Consider the following 19,670-nt stretch of genomic DNA (forward strand, 5'->3'; position numbering starts at 1 on the left):
GCTGACATCGATCTACACTCTCTAACTAAAATTGTTTAACATTGAACAAGTAGATATACACGTCATAATATATGTAGGGTGTCACGTGGAAATAAAAATGGCTCGATTTGTTCAAAAATGAGTTCTACATTACAATAGTAATGTACAACATGTAAGTTTATAACCTGCCAGCACGTTTCCATAAAACATAAACTAATTTTCAAATACTACCAAAGTTTGACTTATAAAGCTTACATTGTTCGTGTTGGCACGAAGTGTTACATTTTTGTAACATAATTTATACACACACACAAAAAATAACTATATATTAAGGTCTTATATCTTTACAAAAATTAATCAAATAAGCCATTTCAATTTTCTTGATTGTAAGCTAATTTTTCATGGCCTCTTTTCACCATAGATGGAGCTTGACAATGTTCTTGGTGGTTGCAACACTAGCAATCATCGATCGAGTAAATGGCGCGGGCTATGGTGACACCCCTAGTGGCTTTCAAGCAACACCTTGGCAACTCTCTCATGCTACGTTCTATGGTGATGAGAGTGCTTCAGCTACAATGGGTGCGTTTACTCAATCCATAAACTATTTTGATTTATATTACGTTTTATATATAAATAGCGAAAATTCACTTAAAAATATTACGTTATTTTAGCATTGAGCTGATATTATTGGACTACTTTTATGGTGGAATATGTTTGTATAAAAGCATTTCATTACTACTAGATCAATTTTAGACATCCTCAATATTTATTTTAATGATTTAAGTTATATATATGGGTAATACTAGAGTATTTTTACACACTATCGATCAATAAATTTTAATTTGTGATAGCAGGTTATATACTATTACAAAATACGGATTCTTTAAGGACATTTTCATTGCGTAAATATTCTTTTTATGTTGATCAGTACGTAGAACTTTAACTCTTCAATTTGTTAGACCTACTAGATAAATGTAAAACATCGCGCATTTCATTAGCACCAACACAATCTTTTACAAAGGAACGCAATAGTAACCCTATGTCATACTACATTTTTGAAGAGTTCAAACAACATAGCAATTTTGCAAAATAAGACATATTACCTGCTACAATAACAACAAAACTCATTGTAATTAATCATGCAAGTGAGATCATCGGATCAGCATAGAGTATATGCAGATGTTACTCCTACCTTGAGAAAATAGAAAGTTTGTTTTCAATAGATCGACCCTTGGTTCAAAGAACGATAAAGGATTAAAACGTTGTGATAGTGCAATATCTTCTTGTTAACTTGCGAAATAAGACAGAGTACCTACTACAACACGTAAAAACACACTAAATTTAATAATGAGAAATCTTTTTGTAGGGGGAGCTTGTGGATTTGGAAATTTGGTCACATCAGGTTATGGAACAGATACAGCAGCATTGAGCTCAGTATTATACAACAAGGGATTTGCATGTGGACAATGTTTCCAAATAAAATGTGTGCAGTCAGATTCTTGCTACTCAACAATTGTAACAGTGACAGCAACAAATCTTTGTCCACCAAATCCTGCACAAGATAGTAACAATGGTGGTTGGTGTAATCCACCTAGAACACATTTTGATATGGCTAAACCTGCTTTTATGAAAATTGCTCAATGGAAGGCTGGAATTGTCCCTGTTTCTTATAGAAGGTAAATGATATATTCAGTTTTGTGTTTGAACATTTAATACTGGCATAATACATAAACAAACACTCGATCTTGGTTTTTAGCAAGTAAGTACGCGCCTTAGTTTGGAATATGCATATCTCAACTCGTCTCCACTCTTTCAGTTGAAAATTCCAACTTACATAATGATATAATTTAGACACTTCTAAAATTTATGTGTCATCGTGGGTGTCCATTATACATAGTGGGAATGAGTTAGACTGTTTAGTTCTCAGTTGAAACAAAATTGAGGTGTTTAGATGCATGTTTTCAAAGTTTGAGTGCTTACTGAGGTCAAGTTTGAGTGTCTATTTATGTTTTATCTCTTTAATATTTTAGAGACTGTCAAAGGTTGTGGTGGAATTGTAAGTACTCCTCTAACCGGAGGTCTCACGTTCGATCCCTATAAATAATGTCGTCTTTAGTGGAGAGAACGTTTGACCGGAGTGCTCCATATCAGGATTTTCTTCCATTTCTAGGGCTTTGATGTGTTACTTAACTTAGATGCTGCAAAAACTAACTTTTTAGCGCTAATTCTTTGAGTAAAATCAAGAATCAGTTGTGTGCACCTCGACTATTTTTACTAGCTCTAACATGTACCATTGCTCTCATGATTGTAGGGTACCTTGTGTTAAAAAAGGTGGAATAAAGTTTAGTCTTCAAGGAAATGGGTATTGGTTATTGGTATATGTGATGAATGTTGGTGGAAGTGGAGATATTGCAAGTATGTGGGTGAAGGGAAGTAAAACAAGTTGGTTAGCTATGAGCCATAATTGGGGAGCTTCATATCAAGCATTTGCAACTCTAAGTGGACAAACACTTTCTTTTAAGATCACTTCTTACACATCTCATGAAACAATTATAGCTACTAATGTTGCACCTTCTAGTTGGCAAGTAGGAATGACTTATCAAGCCAATGTCAACTTCAAATAATCATCATGTAGTCCTATGTTTTTTTTTTGGACTTCACAAGCAATTATTCTTGATTTTTTTTTCTCAATATTATTTCTCGAGTTTTATTTTGCGATTTGATCTTGTAATAGTTGATACTATGTAAGAACAAATGATTCATATAGCCGATCTCAAAATATAGTTTTTCTCAATTCATATATAAGACTACACATTGATGAGAATACAAGAAACAAATATTGAATTTGTTGGGAAGTAGAAAGAAACTATATGTTATTATGAAGCAATTATATAATTAAAAGAGTACAAGCAAAATTCATGGAAGTTATATCATACTAGGACTTATATTCAATGACCATTGGCAAGTCCATTCTCAGCACATTTCTTTGCATAGAATCTTCTGTACTTCGAATCGACTTCTGTTAGATAGTACGTACCAGGAGCTAGAAGGCTGCAATCCTTGCTCGTCACAAAGTCCTTACCCCCGTACCTGTGCTCCATTATCTTCATAGTTTCGATGAAATTTTCAGGAGTGAACTGCACAAAAGATTGTTTGTCAAAGAGAGTTATGGTACTCAACTGTCATAGTGTTGGCAACGGGTTCAATGTCCGTGAGTAAATCATAAAGACGATTTTATCATACCTCATGCCTCGACTTCAGTTTCTCTTCAATGTTCATCACAGTTGCGATGTTTGACAAGTTAAAAGGATGTTGACCTTCGTGAAGCTTTAATGAGAACATTGTTGCAGTCAATCCACTCCCGTAAGAGAACAATACTACCCTCTGTCCAGCCTGAGTTGACAAAATCATTTGAAATTATAATAAACACGATAGAGTATTGCTAGAAAACAGGCCAAAAGGAAAAGAAGTAGCTTGTAGTTACCAATGAGCTGTGCTTATTGTGAAGGAGGGATGCAAAAGCAGCATAGAGAGACGCGGTGTACATGTTGCCAACTTGTTTTGGTATTAATGTGGCCGGTTTTACCTTCTCGTCATAAAATGGTTTTGCTACTTGCCAGGATGTCTGTATATGCCAATAGATATAATGCACTAGTTAATTCCAATCTCAACATATATAATTGTTAAGGCAATTCTTACTACTGAAAGCTTCATTTTCAGCATTCTAAACATATACTAGAAGATCAACACGAAGCCATTTGAAAATGAAAATGAAAAAAGACAATATTTCTTGGAAATCAACGAATATGAAAGCTTATGTATGGACCTTCTCAAGATCACGGCTTTGATAACTCTCATCACCAGTTAGGGATGAAAATGGTGCCAACTTTTCTTTAGTAGACTCATCAATGGAACTGCAAATGCAATATCGAATAAGATCAGTCAACTGAATTCCATTTACAAGATAGGAAGCAATTGCTTTAGTACGGAATATTTGCAACACACCTAGCGTTCCTTGTAAAGTCATTGAACATCAACCGAGCAGTGCTCTTCTGTACAAGCTGCAGGATTAAATAAAATAAATGTTCAGGTAATCTTTATCATCATTTTACTTGCAAAGAAAAAAGATCAAAATTCTGTATTGGATCCATAAAGTACCTTGTTGTATGGTGAATGGAAAACAAAATAGGCTGCATCATCAATTGAAAACTGCTTGCCCTCCAATTTTTCGTATCTAGAATGTGAACGAAGAGGTTATTAAAGACTATAATATAGAGGTTTGTTTGGAATACTAGAATGTGTGCTCAACCGGCAGCTTACTTGTTGCATAAGCTCTTGTAGCAAGAGTCAAGTGCCATAAGATAACAAGTTTGTGAAAGTTTGCCATCAACCACCTGCAAACCAACAATTAATTACCAATATACCATCATATAGAACACATATGGAAATTCATATACCAATCTCAAACAATTTCCTACATATTTTTAAAATTTTATGAAGTAAACAACATATAAAAAACACTCCAGTGTAAAAACGGACGATTAACGATTGCATGGGCGTAAGTGAATTACTGGATATTCACTGTCGAGTATGGGCTTGTAAAAATCATAGACATGGGCCATATGGCTAGCCCTAATCTTGCTTTCGAACACAATAGGAGCATCTGGCCCGACTAGCATAGCAATTGCTGCTGCACCTCCAGTAGGCCGAGCAGCTCCCTCAGCATAGACCTGTCAAAATAAGCTCCTGAAATTAGTGAATGTCTATCATGCAGATGCTCAAATTCATCACAAATATGTACCAAATGAGCAATGCAAACTTGATATTTTAAAAGACAACACACATGCTGTAGAAATCCTATGAATGTGATGAGCTTACCGCACTATCAGTGCACACAACGAGTCCGTAGCGACCATCCCATGAAGAGCTTTCGACCCAATTCACACAGTTGAACAATGCGGCAGTTCCCCCATAGCATGCATTAGTTGAGTCGACTCCTTCAATGTCAGTATTTCCAGATTTCTGTTTGTTTGACACAGTAAGGAAGCAGGATAAGTTTTCATTGAACAAAATTCCTGTTAGTTATAATGTAAAGCTCTGCTTGTGAAGTGGAATGTCAAGTGAGGCAAAAATAAATCACATTCAACAATAAGAATAACTACATCTCAAGCCTCAAACAAGTTATGCGGGTATATGAATCCCCACTTCTTCATTTAAGCTCATTTCATATCATTGTAAGACAAAACAGATGCACCAACCAATGTTTCAGGATGATGTACAACAAACAATAAACTCACTTTTTTCAACAAACCGGATGAGCAAGTGCATTTAGGGCCATAAAGCTAACATTACAACATATTTCAGGCAGAATTAAGTGGTTCCAACATTTGAAATCTCTGTCCTAATACTTGGCTGCAAGATATATTCATCCTCTTGAGATAGCGTGTAGTGAGTAAATCTGGAACTATCTACTTTCATTTTGGTCGATCAATCGGTTTGCTTAATATGCCAGACGTCTAGGATACAAGTCATAAAACACATTTGATTCATTGAACTTGCCATGATAGATGATTTACTAAACAAGCATTGCTAGAACTGTGTACCTCAAATATTTGCATCAGGAATGTCTTGATGGATTTGCTCTTATCAATTACGGTTTCACTTCCAACCTCTAGACGACCAATTTGCTTTGGATCAATAGCATACTTCTCCAAAAGGGAAGTAACTGCTGTCAAACTGAGCATGAACAATTTAATTAGAAGACAGTATAGTGACAAAAATTACAATGATAAATTTATCACTCTGTTCATCTAGCAGAAGAAACTACTAACACCTTACATACTTCAGAATATAAAGAACTAAACACGCGAAGAAGTGTTTATCAATATAAAAAGAAAAATATGACCAATTTATGCAATGTTATTTTCCAACGGAGACGACATACCTCATTGATATAACATCTTCCACCTCAGTGCAAAAGCCCATACAATCTTGTCCAAGACCAATTGTGTATTTCCCTTTGCTTGCTCCATCATGAGCCTCCAATGCTTCCTATATAATGCAAAATAAAATGATTTTTTCTTCCTTTTTTTTGCAAGTGATCAGAATTTAACTGCCTTAAACTTGCACTTATTATTTATATATATATAATATAATTGAAAGTACTACGAATCACAATTATTAATAATTAAAATTATTTCTACCATCATTTGACTCCTCAAATAGTAATACAATTATGTGATTATATCTTCTGTTTCAATTTACATGACTTTTTTTTCTTTTTAGTCTGTCGCAAAAAAAATCATTTTCATAATTAGCAATAACTTAATTATTACTATCTTTTTATTCTGAATTGAATGATTTATAATCACACATACATCTAAGATTTGTCACTACAAATTAAAAAGTCTTTCATTTTTTAAAAACTTGTATTAAATCAAACGATACGACATAAATTATTTGACTCCTCAAATAGTAATACAATTATGTGATTACGAGTCACAATTATTAATAATTAAAATTATTTCTACCATCATTTGACTCCTCAAATAGTAATACAATTATGTGATTATGTCTTCTGTTTCAATTTACATGACTTTTTTTTCTTTTTAGTCTGTCCCAAAAAAAAACATTTTTCATAATTAGCAATAACTTAATTTTTACTGTTTTTTTACTCTGAATTGAATGATTTATAATCACACATGCATCTAAAATTTATCACCACAAATTAAAAAGTCTTTCATTTTTTTAAAACTTTATATTAGATCAAACGATACACATAAATTCACTACATGCTTATATATGAAGCATTAGACGGAGTTCTCTATGAATTTCTAGATGAAACAATTAAGGGAATTTGAACTTTAAAAAAGATTAAAAATGAAAAAAAAAAAACATTTAAGGAATATTTTACCAGAAATAAAACAAAATGAAAAAAAAAATATTCTACTTATTTTGTTTTCGAGAAAAAGACAATAAAAAAAAATCCGTATAAGAAAGTGACAAAAATTAAAATTTCCCAAATTTCAACCACGCGCCAAGAGTAAGTCGATCTCCTTCACTCTTTCCACCTTTCAATTCCTCAACCAATTTAAAGCACTTAATATCTATGATCAAAGTTTATAGCCTGTTTGGCAAAATTTCTAAAAATAAGTTTATACTATTTTTGTTAAGTGAAAAATATTGTGTTTGAATAATCAATTGGGAAAAACAATTCTAAACTATTTCTAATTTAATTTTTTTCCAAAAAAGTACTATCGGATTTATTTTTTTTAAGCTTGAAAACAACTTTCAGTTATTTTCTGCAAAAAAAAAAATTGACTAAACACTAAACATCTCAAATAATCATTTTCGAATTCCAATCTCTTAAAAACTTAACCAAACACGCCGTTAGTTTCACAAGTGTATGTGTATGTGAGATAAAAGAGAGAAAGTACCTGCTGTAGGCAAGTAGGAGGAAAGTAAATCTCGACGGCGAGAATTCCGACATTCTTCGGTTGAGCTGCCATTCTCCGATTTCCGATTTCTTCTCTCCGTCCGATTATTTACTAAACAGTGTTAAACTTGAAAAAATCGAAATAACCGCCGGAAAAACACACACAAACACTTACTTTCTTCTTCTGTTAAACTGAACAGATCGGAATAAACGCCGGCGAACACAACGTTTTCTCTCGCTCTAAATCTCCTCGAATTAAGCGCCGGCGAACACACACTTTTTTTTTTTTCGTTTTGCAGAAGAGAGAGAAAGGCGAGTGATGGTTTATGCTTAGCAGGCTTTCACATATTTATACAAAACTGGAGAGTGGAGACTGTTAAGAAATTTTCCATTTTGATATTCCGCAGACTTATGAAGAAAATAAATAAATAAATAAATAGTTCGGCAGACATGTATACATGTGATCGTATGGAGGAAAATTATATCAATATTTTTATTTTTCGAGAGTGAAACAATTTAAATTTAATTAAAAAAATTTATGTGAAATTTTTAATTATTTAAATGATAAATTTATATATTAAAATGTATATAAAAAATACTAAAAGAAAGTCATAATAATTAACAATTTAAAAAAATATTTAAAAAAATTACGATTAAAAATAGATTTGTTTATATCTCAAATTTAGAAAAATATCATGTAAATTAGAATGTATGGAGTTATAAAATAAAATGAAGATTAGTTTAATATAAGGATAAGAAATATGATATTTATATATAATTTTTTATAAAAAACTTATGATGTTTGATAAGTAGATAGGGAAAAAAAGTTATGAGAAAATTAATATATTTTATTTATATTTTCTTAACTATAGATTAATGTTTACTTAATTATAGAAGCACTTATCAATACCTATCGATAATGCATTATCTACCAAAAACAAAAAACACATTTTTCTTTGAATATATAACTTAATTATGATAAACATATGATTTGATAGAATTAAATGGTGGTATGATTTTTTATCCCTACATAAATGTTAGTTAACGCTAAAAGCTTATTTGATATTATTTTAATGCCGTATATTTTTTTAAAAAATGAAAAAAGTTTTTTCTTAACAAATTCACATATTACATAGATTTTGAAGTGGATTGAATTGAATATTTATTTCATAAAAATAAGTATAAAATTTATTTGTAGTCTATTCTTTTCAATTTTTTTATAAGCACAAGACTATACTACAAACATTATTATTGTTATTGTGCTAATGTAATGTTGGTAGTTATTTGGTCTTAAACTTGAGAATAATAAAATAAAAAAGAGAATTTTTTTCTAAAGGTACATGGAAAAATACCAGATCTATTATCTGTTCTTTTAATCATTAGGGACAAATCCACTTTGAATATTATATTTAATAATTTGATAATAAATAATAATAATATTTTTTTAAGAAAAAGACCCCACTTCTATTATATTAATAATTAATAATAATAATGACAGCCAACCTTGACCCCAACTTCATTTTTGCCAATAAGATTGGACTAATGTTCCTAATTATGGAAATTAACATTAATTTGACTTTTTAATTAATTGATATTTACACTTTTAATTTTTCGTGAATTTTCTCAAATTTAATGAATTACTGAGCAATATATGTTCAATATCTTATTTCATATTTAAGTATCACATATTTCTTAAATAAAGAAATCATAACATACATTTTAGTTGATTAAAAGACAACATTATATATACTTAATCAAATATTGAAGGATCAAAACCAAAATTTATTAATATCGATGTATTATATTAGATTTTTTGTTTGTTACTTTATATTTGAGGGTATTTAGTTTTAGAAAAAAAAATACTAAATAACAGGCATATTTTAAATTAAGGAATAAAAATTATGTACTTAAATTAATTAAAAATTAAATACAATTAATTAAATATTACAAGGATCACAACTAAAGTTTTTAAATAATTAAGGAATCAAAAGTAAAGTTAGTAAACTATTAGATCTACTTTGTAATTAAAGTTTAAGACTAAATACAAAAGAATTGCATCTTCCTCCTCCCCACTTATATATAAAAAGAAAAATTACGTGGTTAAACAAACTTATACTATTTAATTTTACTTATTGTAGCTATAGTTTGCTACAATTACCATTCACGACTAATATTATATATTAATTACGTGGCTGATTTTGAATTTTGTATAACTAGTCACGTTTGTATATGAAAATTCATTAGAATATACAAATACATATGTATAATATACAATTATCTAACTGATATACATATACAATTTACCTCTCTCACACTCTCTTTCCTCTCTCGCTCGCCTCTCTCCTCCTTCACCCAATCTCGCACATCTCTCCCCCTTCTCCCAATCTTGCTTGCCATATATACAAATACATATGTATAATATACAATTATCTAACCGATATACATATACAATTCACTTCTCTCCCACTCTTTTCATTCTCTCACTCGCCTCTCTCCTCTCTCTCAGTCTCACTCGTTTCTCTCCTCCCCATAACATGTAGATACGAATCGTAATCATAAAACTATAATTATGAAGAGTAATTGAGCTATTTTTGAGTGATTATATGTGAAAGTTTCTCTATAAATACTAGATACAAAAGTCCGGACCAATATATATTTTATAATTTATTGTCAATTATTTTTGTATTTTAAATGTACTTTTTAAATTATATATGTGACACATGTGTGTCACGACCCAAATCCGAGCCGCGACTGGCACCCACACTTACCCTCCTATGTGAGCGAACCAACCAATCTAACCCTTAACATTTCAACGTATATCAACAAAAAGTAATGCGGAAGACTTAAACTCATTAATAAAAACAATTCAAAACTATTATTATCATCCCCAAAATCTGGAAGTCATTATCACAAGAACATCTACAATCAAATGACTAAACTAAGAGTATTCTAAAAGCTAAAAATACATAAGAAGCTAGTCCATGCCGGAAGTTCAAGGCATCAAGACTTGAAGAAGAAGATCCAGTCCAAGCTAGAAGCATTAGCTCACCTGAATTTCCGATGTAGTAAGACTGGCTTGAATTACTGTTGAGTTGAAGACGATGGCACTTTTGCTGTACTCCACAAATAAACAAGAAGAAAACATAAAAGTCGGGGTCAGTACAAAACACGGGTACTGAGTAGATATCATCGGCCAACTCAAAATAGGGAACAGTATATATCAATATTATCGTAAATCAACTATAAAACTCAACAGGTAGCCACAACAAGTATTATAATCATCAATAAGTACCATCAAGTTCATCCATGAGGGCTCAAGCCTCAACACCATACTCATTTGGGAATTATGTTCGTTAGATTGAATATATTAACATCTTTCAAGATTCATTATCTTTAATTCTCTGGTGTCGGTACGTGACACTCCGATCCCCTATATCTATGTGTCGGTTCGTGACATCCGATCCCCTAATTCTACGTGTCGGTTCGTGACACCCGATCTCCTAATTCTACGTGTCGGTTCGTGACACCCGATCCCCTAATTCTACGTGTCAGTTCGTGACACCCGATCCCCTAATTCTTCGTGTCGGTTCGTGACACCCGATCCCCTAATTCTACGTGTCGGTTCGTGACACCCGATCCCCTACATGTGTCGGTACGTGACACTCCGATCCACTAATATCATTCTGTAAATCATCAGGCCTTCTCTATACCAAGGCATCATCAATCCCATTACTTTAATTCATCAAGCCTTCTTCTATACCAAGGCATCATCATTAATAATGTATATTAAAGTTTCCTTTCAAGATTTGGGATTCAATATTTTCATCATGCTTATCTTATCACAATCACATAATCATATTCACGCAAACATACAATCAAGCATATAGTAGGGTTTACAATACTACCAATACATATCATTCTCTATTAAGAGTTTACTATGAAAGCATGAAAACCATAACCTACCTCCACCGAAGAATTGGAATCAACAAGCAATCTCCCAAGCTTTGATATTCTTCTTCCTCGTTCGACTCTTTCTCTCTCAATCGATCAATCTATCTCTCGCTTTTCTTTTCTCTTTTCTTATTCAAAATCCTCTTTCTTTTACCCCAAATTAACATATAATCAAGAATAAAAGATGGCAATAATACCCCACTAATTAACTTAGGGTTACCTCTTTTAACCCCCAAGAATTTGAGTTATTAATATAAACCCACGAAATCTATAATTAAGGAAAGAATAGTCCCAAACGTCCCTTAAAACGTGTAAGGAAATCCGATTCTGCCTGGGATTTGCGCAACCTGTGACGGGCCGTCGTGCCTGCGACGGTCCGTCCTGCAGGTCGTCGCAGAGTTCAGAGACCCAAATTTCCACCAAGGGTCTGTGACGGTCCGTCACACCTGTGACGGTCCGTCCTGCCATTCCGTCACAAAGTTCAGAGAGTCGATTTTTAGTATCCAATTTCAGATTTTCTAAGTGTTTTGAAACGAGACCCTGCGACGGTCCGTCGTGCCCATGACGGTTCGTCGTGGAGCCCGTCGCTTCTGCCAGTTTTTCCAGAAATAAAGTTTGCTGCTCAAAACGACTAAACGGGTCGTTACAATGTGAGGTTTTGAAAGTTCTAATTTGCAAACAACCATAATAAATTTAAAATAAGTAAATTATCCTCAAATTTAATAAATATTTTTAAAAAAAATACGTCGATTGAGAGGCGTTTGCTTATCCCCTCTTTTATATATAAGTAGTGACATTATATATATATATATATATATAAGTAGTGGACATAGAATGGAAATAGAACATGAAATAAGCCTAATTAATTAAAATGGTCAAAGTGTTAAACCACCAATTTGAACTTTTATCTCTTTTATTATTACCAAGTTATTACTTTTAATATTTTACTGGTTTAATTTGATTTTATAAATTCTTTTTTATCAATTGAATATTATATCACAAGCTAATAGTATAGTGTTGACAGCCAAACTCGACTTTCTTCATACAATTAGTCAAAGAAGGAAGTGTTATTACAACCACTTATTATTTTGATTGTTTTTGTACAACTTTTTTGATACAAAATTTTAAAAAAATAGAAATAACTTTTGAAAAATGTGATTTTTAACATGTTTAAATTTTAGTGTAAGAAATAATATATATATAAAGTATTAATGTTATTTGTTATATTTGATTGTATTTATTGATTGATTTTATTCTTTTATTATTTGACGCTTCTGCGTCTTCTTTTTATAACATACCTAAGCGCCCTCCTTTATAGTCATTAAAAAAAATCAATAGAAGCTTTATCTAAGTAATATTTTGTTCTTTTTTAATTTAAACTTTTTCGACAATATAGATAACTAGAGATGCTTCACTATTTTATATAATAATTTCTATTATTCCTACAAATAATAGCTAGAAAGTAAATAAGAAATTATCATTCAAATGAAAGATCAATGATAGTAAGTGAAAGTTGTGTCAAGAGAGCAAATTTGACTTCTAAATTATTCTTAAATATGAAAACATGTCATTTATTTTTAGAACATATTATAAGAAAATAAAATCATATAAATTGAAATGGACGAAATATAAAATCATTAACAAGAAATTGATCCCAAGTCTAATTTTAATTCCCAAATAATTAATAATAACCAGAATAATTTTATTCATGTTGCTTGCTATAAATTATTAATCTATAAAGGAAAAATGCATAAGTAACCCCTCAATCTATGTCCGAATTTTCAGAGACACACTTATACTATACTAAGGTCCTATTATCCCTGGAACTTATTTTATAAGTAATTTATTACCTCTTTCCGACCTACGTGATACTAACTTGAAAAAATAATTAAACCAGCGTTGGATCCACAAGATAGTGTTACGTATGCCGAAAAGGGATAAAAAATTATTAATAAAATAAGTTCAAGGGTAATAGAACCTTTGTATAATATAACTATGTCTTTAAAATTTCGAATATACTTGAGAGAATACTTGTGCATTATCCCATCTATAAATTTCAAATTCCAAATCTATTATCCCGCAACCTCCAAGTTTGGTAATAGGTGTTCTTTTTTAGAGTCAATAATAGAGTACTAGACACCACGCAGACATTTTTAGTTCAGCAACCTATATTGAAGATTTTTCTCACATGTTACTTCTTTTTTATTTTTTTAAAAAATTACATCATCTTTTGAAATTAGTTTACAATAACTTGTGCACTATATTTTATTTTATTTTATTTTTTTTGTAATTTGGGAATGGGCACCTAAATTATTAACACAATAAATTGAAAAATTAAATAAGTCACACCTGAATTTTTGTGAGTTTCCTATTTGAACTATCGTATTTGAATTATTAGCTAAATTCTCATCAATTATTTATCAAGTCACACCTTAAAATTAAGGCATAATACATAAATATAACCTTTAACTTGACTTCAAATCACAGTTATGTCCTTCAACTTTGGGTCTGCATAAGTAGACATTTAAACTTGTATAAAATTGAACAAATAGACACACATGTCCTATATGTCATCGTACATGTCCTTTTTTATCCTACGTGTATTTTGCCACGTAGGACTCATGTGTTTATTTGTTTGAAAGTTGGATAGTAAGTGTCTGTTTGTTCATTATGAAAGTTGGAGGTCAAAGTTAAAATTTGAAATCAAGTTTAGAATCTAATATATGTATTATGCCTAAAATTAATGAGTCATCTTCTATTCACGTGATCAATGTTTTATGAACAAATTAAGTTATCACTTGTTTTTTTACGAGAGTATTCAAACACTTAACCTGGTAAATTTCAAAATGCATTTTAATAATTAATTAGTTATAATTCAAATAAAAAAATATGAACAATTAATAATTCAAATAAAATACCTAACAAAAACGTGACATATATTTTTTACCACTGACTTTTACTAAAGGGTAATAATTGGTTCACATTTCTTCTTGTCAAATAAAAGTGTGAGTTTTAAGAAAAAAAATTGATATTTAAAATTAAGGGTAGGTCATTTAATCCTGAGTATCTTTTTTTTAAAATTAAAATTAAGAATAAATTTATTAAAATATTATAAAAGGGGATGTATTTAAACAAAAAATATGATGATATGCTGTTTTCAAATTTTATTAAAAGAGACTAATAGCATGTCTCTTTATTTACTAGTTGTCGATAATCACAAAGGTAATAATTTATTGAGCAAAATTTGAATAATTTTTATTGAGTTTACATCTTTATGGTTTTAATTTTTTTAAAAAAAATAATTTTACCAATAAAAAAAAGACATGCTTAAATATACATCCCTTTTATTATCGATAATATTAATATATGAATAATTCTGATATCATATATAATAACTCTAACTTAATAATAATATCTTTTATTTTGAATCTAAGACTTGGATGATTTTAAAATACGTCTCTAATGATTAAGACACAATTCTTTATAATTAAGGGTCTCTGTTGTTCGGTTTAGATTGGTTATTGATTAAATTCAAAATCAAATTAATTTAGTCAATTTTTTTAATTTTTAAAATCAAATTAAACCAAATAAAAAAGTTAATCATCAGTTTGGTTATTGACGGTTTGATTCGGTTTAGTTCAGTTTTTCTAGTTATTTCGGTATGAAAGTAATAAAGTTTTTAGGTCATTCTTATCTTGATAAAAAAAGTTTTAGTACATGAACAATCCACAGAAAAGCTATTGTTGGTTCATTTAAACAATATTAGAGTTATCATTAAGAGAAAATGTGTGACTATCTTATAAATGTATTGTACGTAATAATTTTTGATGAAATTGGACTTAGGATGATAATTGGGATAAAATTTAATTGTTAGGCATGAGAAAATTGTAAAGTTAAAGATTTAAGTTACTTAAAATTTAACAAAATAGTTATATTTAATTATAAAATAATATATAAATAATTATGAAATTTAAATATCTAAATAATATTTATTTATTTATTTATTTATTGATTATAGTGTTTTAATTATTAATTTTAATTTTTAATTTATGGGGTTATGTATTAGAATGCTCTCCTGTTATTTGCAATGTTTTTTCTTTTGAATATGTTTCGCGATGCATTACTTAAGTCAAAAGTCTTTTGAGAATAATATTCTACTTTCACGAGCTATAATTAAGATCTGTGTACACTTTACTCTACTCATACTCGATCCAATAGGATTCAATGTTTAATACTCACTTTGAATTCTAAATAATTTCAATTTAAAGTTAATTATATAATAAAAATTGAACACAAAATTTCTAATTGAACTCATAAGTCTATCTATCTAAAATGAAGTCTAATCGATTAGAACGGATGGTAAAATAAAAAATATCATGGTTCAGATCAAATTATTAAATTACTTTTATAATTATTCAGAATATAGCATATAATGTTTATGGATTTTCCAGATTTTCAACTTATTACTATAATAATAACTAGATTCAACCATTATTGTTTAATATTTATAAATGTCTAATAATTTTTAAATTTATATGTAGATGCATAATTTAGGTATAAGTTACTGAGTTTATGTGAATCTGTAATCGATCGACCTTTAAATGCACCCATAAATGAGAGATAGAATACCTTGTAAAACTATCGAAATATGCATAAATTCACCTGAAGCTACGATTATTAAAAAATACATCTTAGAATCCAAAAGTACATTGTAAATATATCTTAGAATCCAAAAATGCATCGTAAATGGATAAAAACAAAAAAAAAAAAGGTGCATTGTAAATATATCTTAGAATCCAAAAATGTATCGTAAATGGATAAAAATAAACAAATTAAAAATATTTAAAAATTAATGTTTAGAGTGGGATTTGAACCCATGCCCTTTTGGACCAGAACCTTAATCTGGTGCCTTAGACCAACTCGGCCATCTCAACATTTGATAATTGTTTTAATATTTATAAATATATATGAATACAAATGTAAAATACAATAAAGACGTACAAAATCAAACTATATTATACTTTGGTGTATAGAAAATATTTAGTTGAAATTGAAAATAGAATTTTTGAAGTTCGAAAATAAATATTTGGAAGTTGAAGTTGTTTTTTTTTTTTTGTTGAAGAAAAGATTTTAATAGTTAATAAAAGGGATAATGCATAAGTACCCCCAAACTTATGCCTGAATTCTCAGAGACACACTTATACTATACTAAGGTTGAATTACTCGTGAACTTATTTTACTAAGGTAATATAGAGCGAATGAGACCGAAGATAATTCTACTTGTAGTAATAATGGTGACTAAAATGATCAGGATCCTGATTGTATCTCCAAGTTGTATGTTTCTTTGATTATTTGTATGATGTTATATGATGATTCGGGTCGACTGGTGATTCCTACCAATACATGTAATTTATATTTATACTACTCTTGTTATGCCACTTAATATAGTTTAATTGTAGGATCAGTGATATTTTCTACGTAAAGACAAAGTTGATCTTCCGTAGATTTCTACTCATCTTTCCTTGTGGTGAAAGTTGTGTCGTATTTCTTTTTGTAATTTTATATTTCCTTAAATGCTCTAGTACTTGTTCAGACTAGTTTCTAGAGGAGTTCAATGTATTTCTTTACAAAAAGGTTTTTACTTTAAATTAAATTTAAAATACTTCTAAAGATAAATAAATTGTAAGCTGATAATTTGTTTACCCCACAATGAATGTCCCAATTTTGGAGTATATATTCTTCTATTTAAGTGTTAGAGTAAATGCCTGCATCACCCAGTAGATTGAAATGCGACTTATGATATTAAAATAAATATGATGTTGCCTATTTAAAAATTAAAACATATACATAATTTTAAAAAAGAAAAACACTTTACCAAAAGGATATAAAAAAAATCGTGACCTTATTAAAAATACTATTCACTTTTCTTTTTATATGCTAAAACATTTTTATAAAAATAAATAAAATTCCAGGACAAACACATTCCAATATTCTAAGAAAAAAGATATTTTCTATCGAAGTAGGAAAAGATATAGATATTATAGTAAACTTTAATACTCATAATCACAACACTACATTATACTTTATCTTTCACCTTGTATAATTATCATTAAAGTATAAAAATGATTAAGATAATACTTTTATGGTAAGACATTTTTATAAATCTCATGATCCATCAATAACTAGACCAAGAAACTTTTGAACGATTGATTTAGTATTATTTATTTTCATAATCCATTAATAACATACTTTTAATTTATAACAATAATATGCATAAATGTGACTAAAAATTTAAAATTAAAATTGTTCATAAATAAAAAAAGTTGTGGAGAAAATGTCTAAGATTATTGTGTTGCGAATTCACCAAGTGTACGAAACAATACAATCATTTGCCACATCACACTCAATCATTTTCATTGCTCAAAACTCCGACAACTCCTTTATGAAACTAATTGTTCAAAACTCTGACAACTCCTTTATGAAATTAAGGTTAAAAAAATGTATATTTGTGTTGGGAGTGGATGTGAAACCACGCCCTTTCAGATTTTTATGTGAGCGTCATATCTTTTCTCGTACTCTCCTAAATTCATCTATAAACCCTAAAGTTGCAGAAAATTTAACTTAAACCTTAACCAAGTAATATGCATTCTATACACATTATGAAATGTCACACTATAAATAGAATATAATTTGTAGCTCAGCGTCCCTAACTAGGGGTAATATAATAATTTACTAAATGTTATGCCAAATATCATTGTACTTAACTGCTTCGTTGTTGTACTTTCTACTTATTGGACATAAAGCTCAGCCGATAAATACTTTAACTATCCTCATTTCCTTCTTTTATTTGTTCCTCACAATTTCTCCTTTATTTTTTTTCACTTTGGTTTCTTTTCTAGCAATTAACTTTTTAAAATTTAATTACTTTATTTATATTTTAGTTACAAAATATCTTAGAGGTGAAACTTTTACAAAAATATTTTTTTAAAAAGAAGATTTAATTAACTCTTGAAATTTTATTATTATCACATGAATTTGAACAAGTGTAATGATATATATTATTAAAAAAGTTATGTAAGAGATAATATAAATCGCAATAATTAACAACTAAAAATATTTTTAATTGACTTTTGAAAAAATAATTCATTGACTCTTGAAATCTATTATTGTTACATGAATTTGAACGTGTAATAATATATATTATTAAAAATTACTTAAGACATATTATAAATCAAAATAATTAATGATTGAAAATATTTTAAAATCATATAAGAAAGTTAGTTCACTAATTTGAATAGAAAAAGTAATGTATATTATTTCAAAATGACGTTAAAAGTTTTAGAATTTACAAATTAACAACTTAAAACACATATGATTATTCACGTGTGTCCAATAAAATTTCGCATCGAGAAAAAAAAGTTATAATCAAGAATGAAAAAATATCACAAAAATCATATTTATTAATTTAAAGTGCGAGTGTTACAATTAATTAATAACTTACAATAGTCGAAAGACATAAAAATTTGGTTATACCAATGTACTATAAAAGGAGACATGAGAAGTAATATATATTATTTAAAAATTATATTAAAAATACTACAAATAACTTATAATATTTAAATATATGCCACATAAATTAAAAAGTGAAATAATATATATTGTTTCAACAGAATTACGTAAAAAATATTATAAATTACAATAATTAATAAATTAAATTTTAAATAATTTCTTCAAGTTCTATTTGTATCATGTATATTAAAATTAAAAAAAACAATACCCCACTACTAAATTGTGGCACATTTCGTTTTCGACAGGTTAAATCTGATCGAGAATGGTTACTTCAATATTTTAAAAATAAATTTTTATAGACAATTCAAATTATTTAAAAAATTTATAATTAAAAATAAACTTATTTAAATTTTGAAATTCAAAATATATCACATAAACAATAATATTGAGCCCGTACTTACACGAAATCATGTATCTAGTGTTTGATATACTAAAATATTTCGCTTATGTGTTTGATATACTAAAATAATTTTATAGAAAAACAAATATTCCCCCGTTCAATATTGTTTGTCATGGTTTCTATTACAAGAGTCAAACTATAAAAATTTCGATTAACATTTTAAGATGTATTTTTCATCATATTAATATGCAAAAAGTTGTAATTTATAGTACTTTTCATATAATTTTAAAATATCTAATTTTTTAAAATATATCGAATTAATGTAATCTAATTTAACTTTAAAAATTAGTCAAATTGACTTTCGAAAAGCGCAACATGATAAACAATATGAACGAG

General features: G+C 29.0%; 2 protein-coding genes and 1 non-coding gene across 3 annotated transcripts; 1 reads left to right on the forward strand and 2 right to left on the reverse strand.

The window, feature by feature from the left end:
• Window positions 1–316: 316 nt before the first annotated feature.
• Window positions 317–2,784, forward strand: LOC101248027 (expansin-A18). Its single transcript, XM_004244549.5, has 3 exons — window positions 317–558; window positions 1,346–1,655; window positions 2,291–2,784. Exons 1-3 carry the CDS (start codon window positions 381–383, stop codon window positions 2,601–2,603), a joined length of 801 nt encoding a protein of 266 aa, XP_004244597.1. The 5' UTR covers window positions 317–380; the 3' UTR covers window positions 2,604–2,784.
• Window positions 2,769–7,819, reverse strand: HMGS2 (3-hydroxy-3-methylglutaryl coenzyme A synthase). Its single transcript, NM_001247917.2, is given in 13 exon segments — window positions 2,769–3,116; window positions 3,223–3,372; window positions 3,464–3,604; window positions 3,806–3,893; window positions 3,985–4,040; window positions 4,138–4,213; window positions 4,300–4,373; window positions 4,551–4,709; window positions 4,858–5,001; window positions 5,583–5,715; window positions 5,924–6,030; window positions 7,416–7,504; window positions 7,590–7,819. Coding segments are annotated over 12 exon segments (1,389 nt in total). The 5' UTR covers window positions 7,488–7,504; window positions 7,590–7,819; the 3' UTR covers window positions 2,769–2,927.
• Window positions 7,820–16,218: 8,399 nt separating this feature from the next.
• Window positions 16,219–16,299, reverse strand: TRNAL-AAG (transfer RNA leucine (anticodon AAG)). The gene has a single exon. It is a non-coding gene; the product is annotated as a tRNA-Leu (tRNA).
• Between the last annotated feature and the right edge of the window lie 3,371 nt (window positions 16,300–19,670).

The sequence above is a fragment of the Solanum lycopersicum genome, chromosome 8 (genome assembly GCF_036512215.1).
Source record: "Solanum lycopersicum chromosome 8, SLM_r2.1".
In the NCBI taxonomy this organism is placed as follows: Eukaryota; Viridiplantae; Streptophyta; class Magnoliopsida; order Solanales; family Solanaceae; genus Solanum; species Solanum lycopersicum.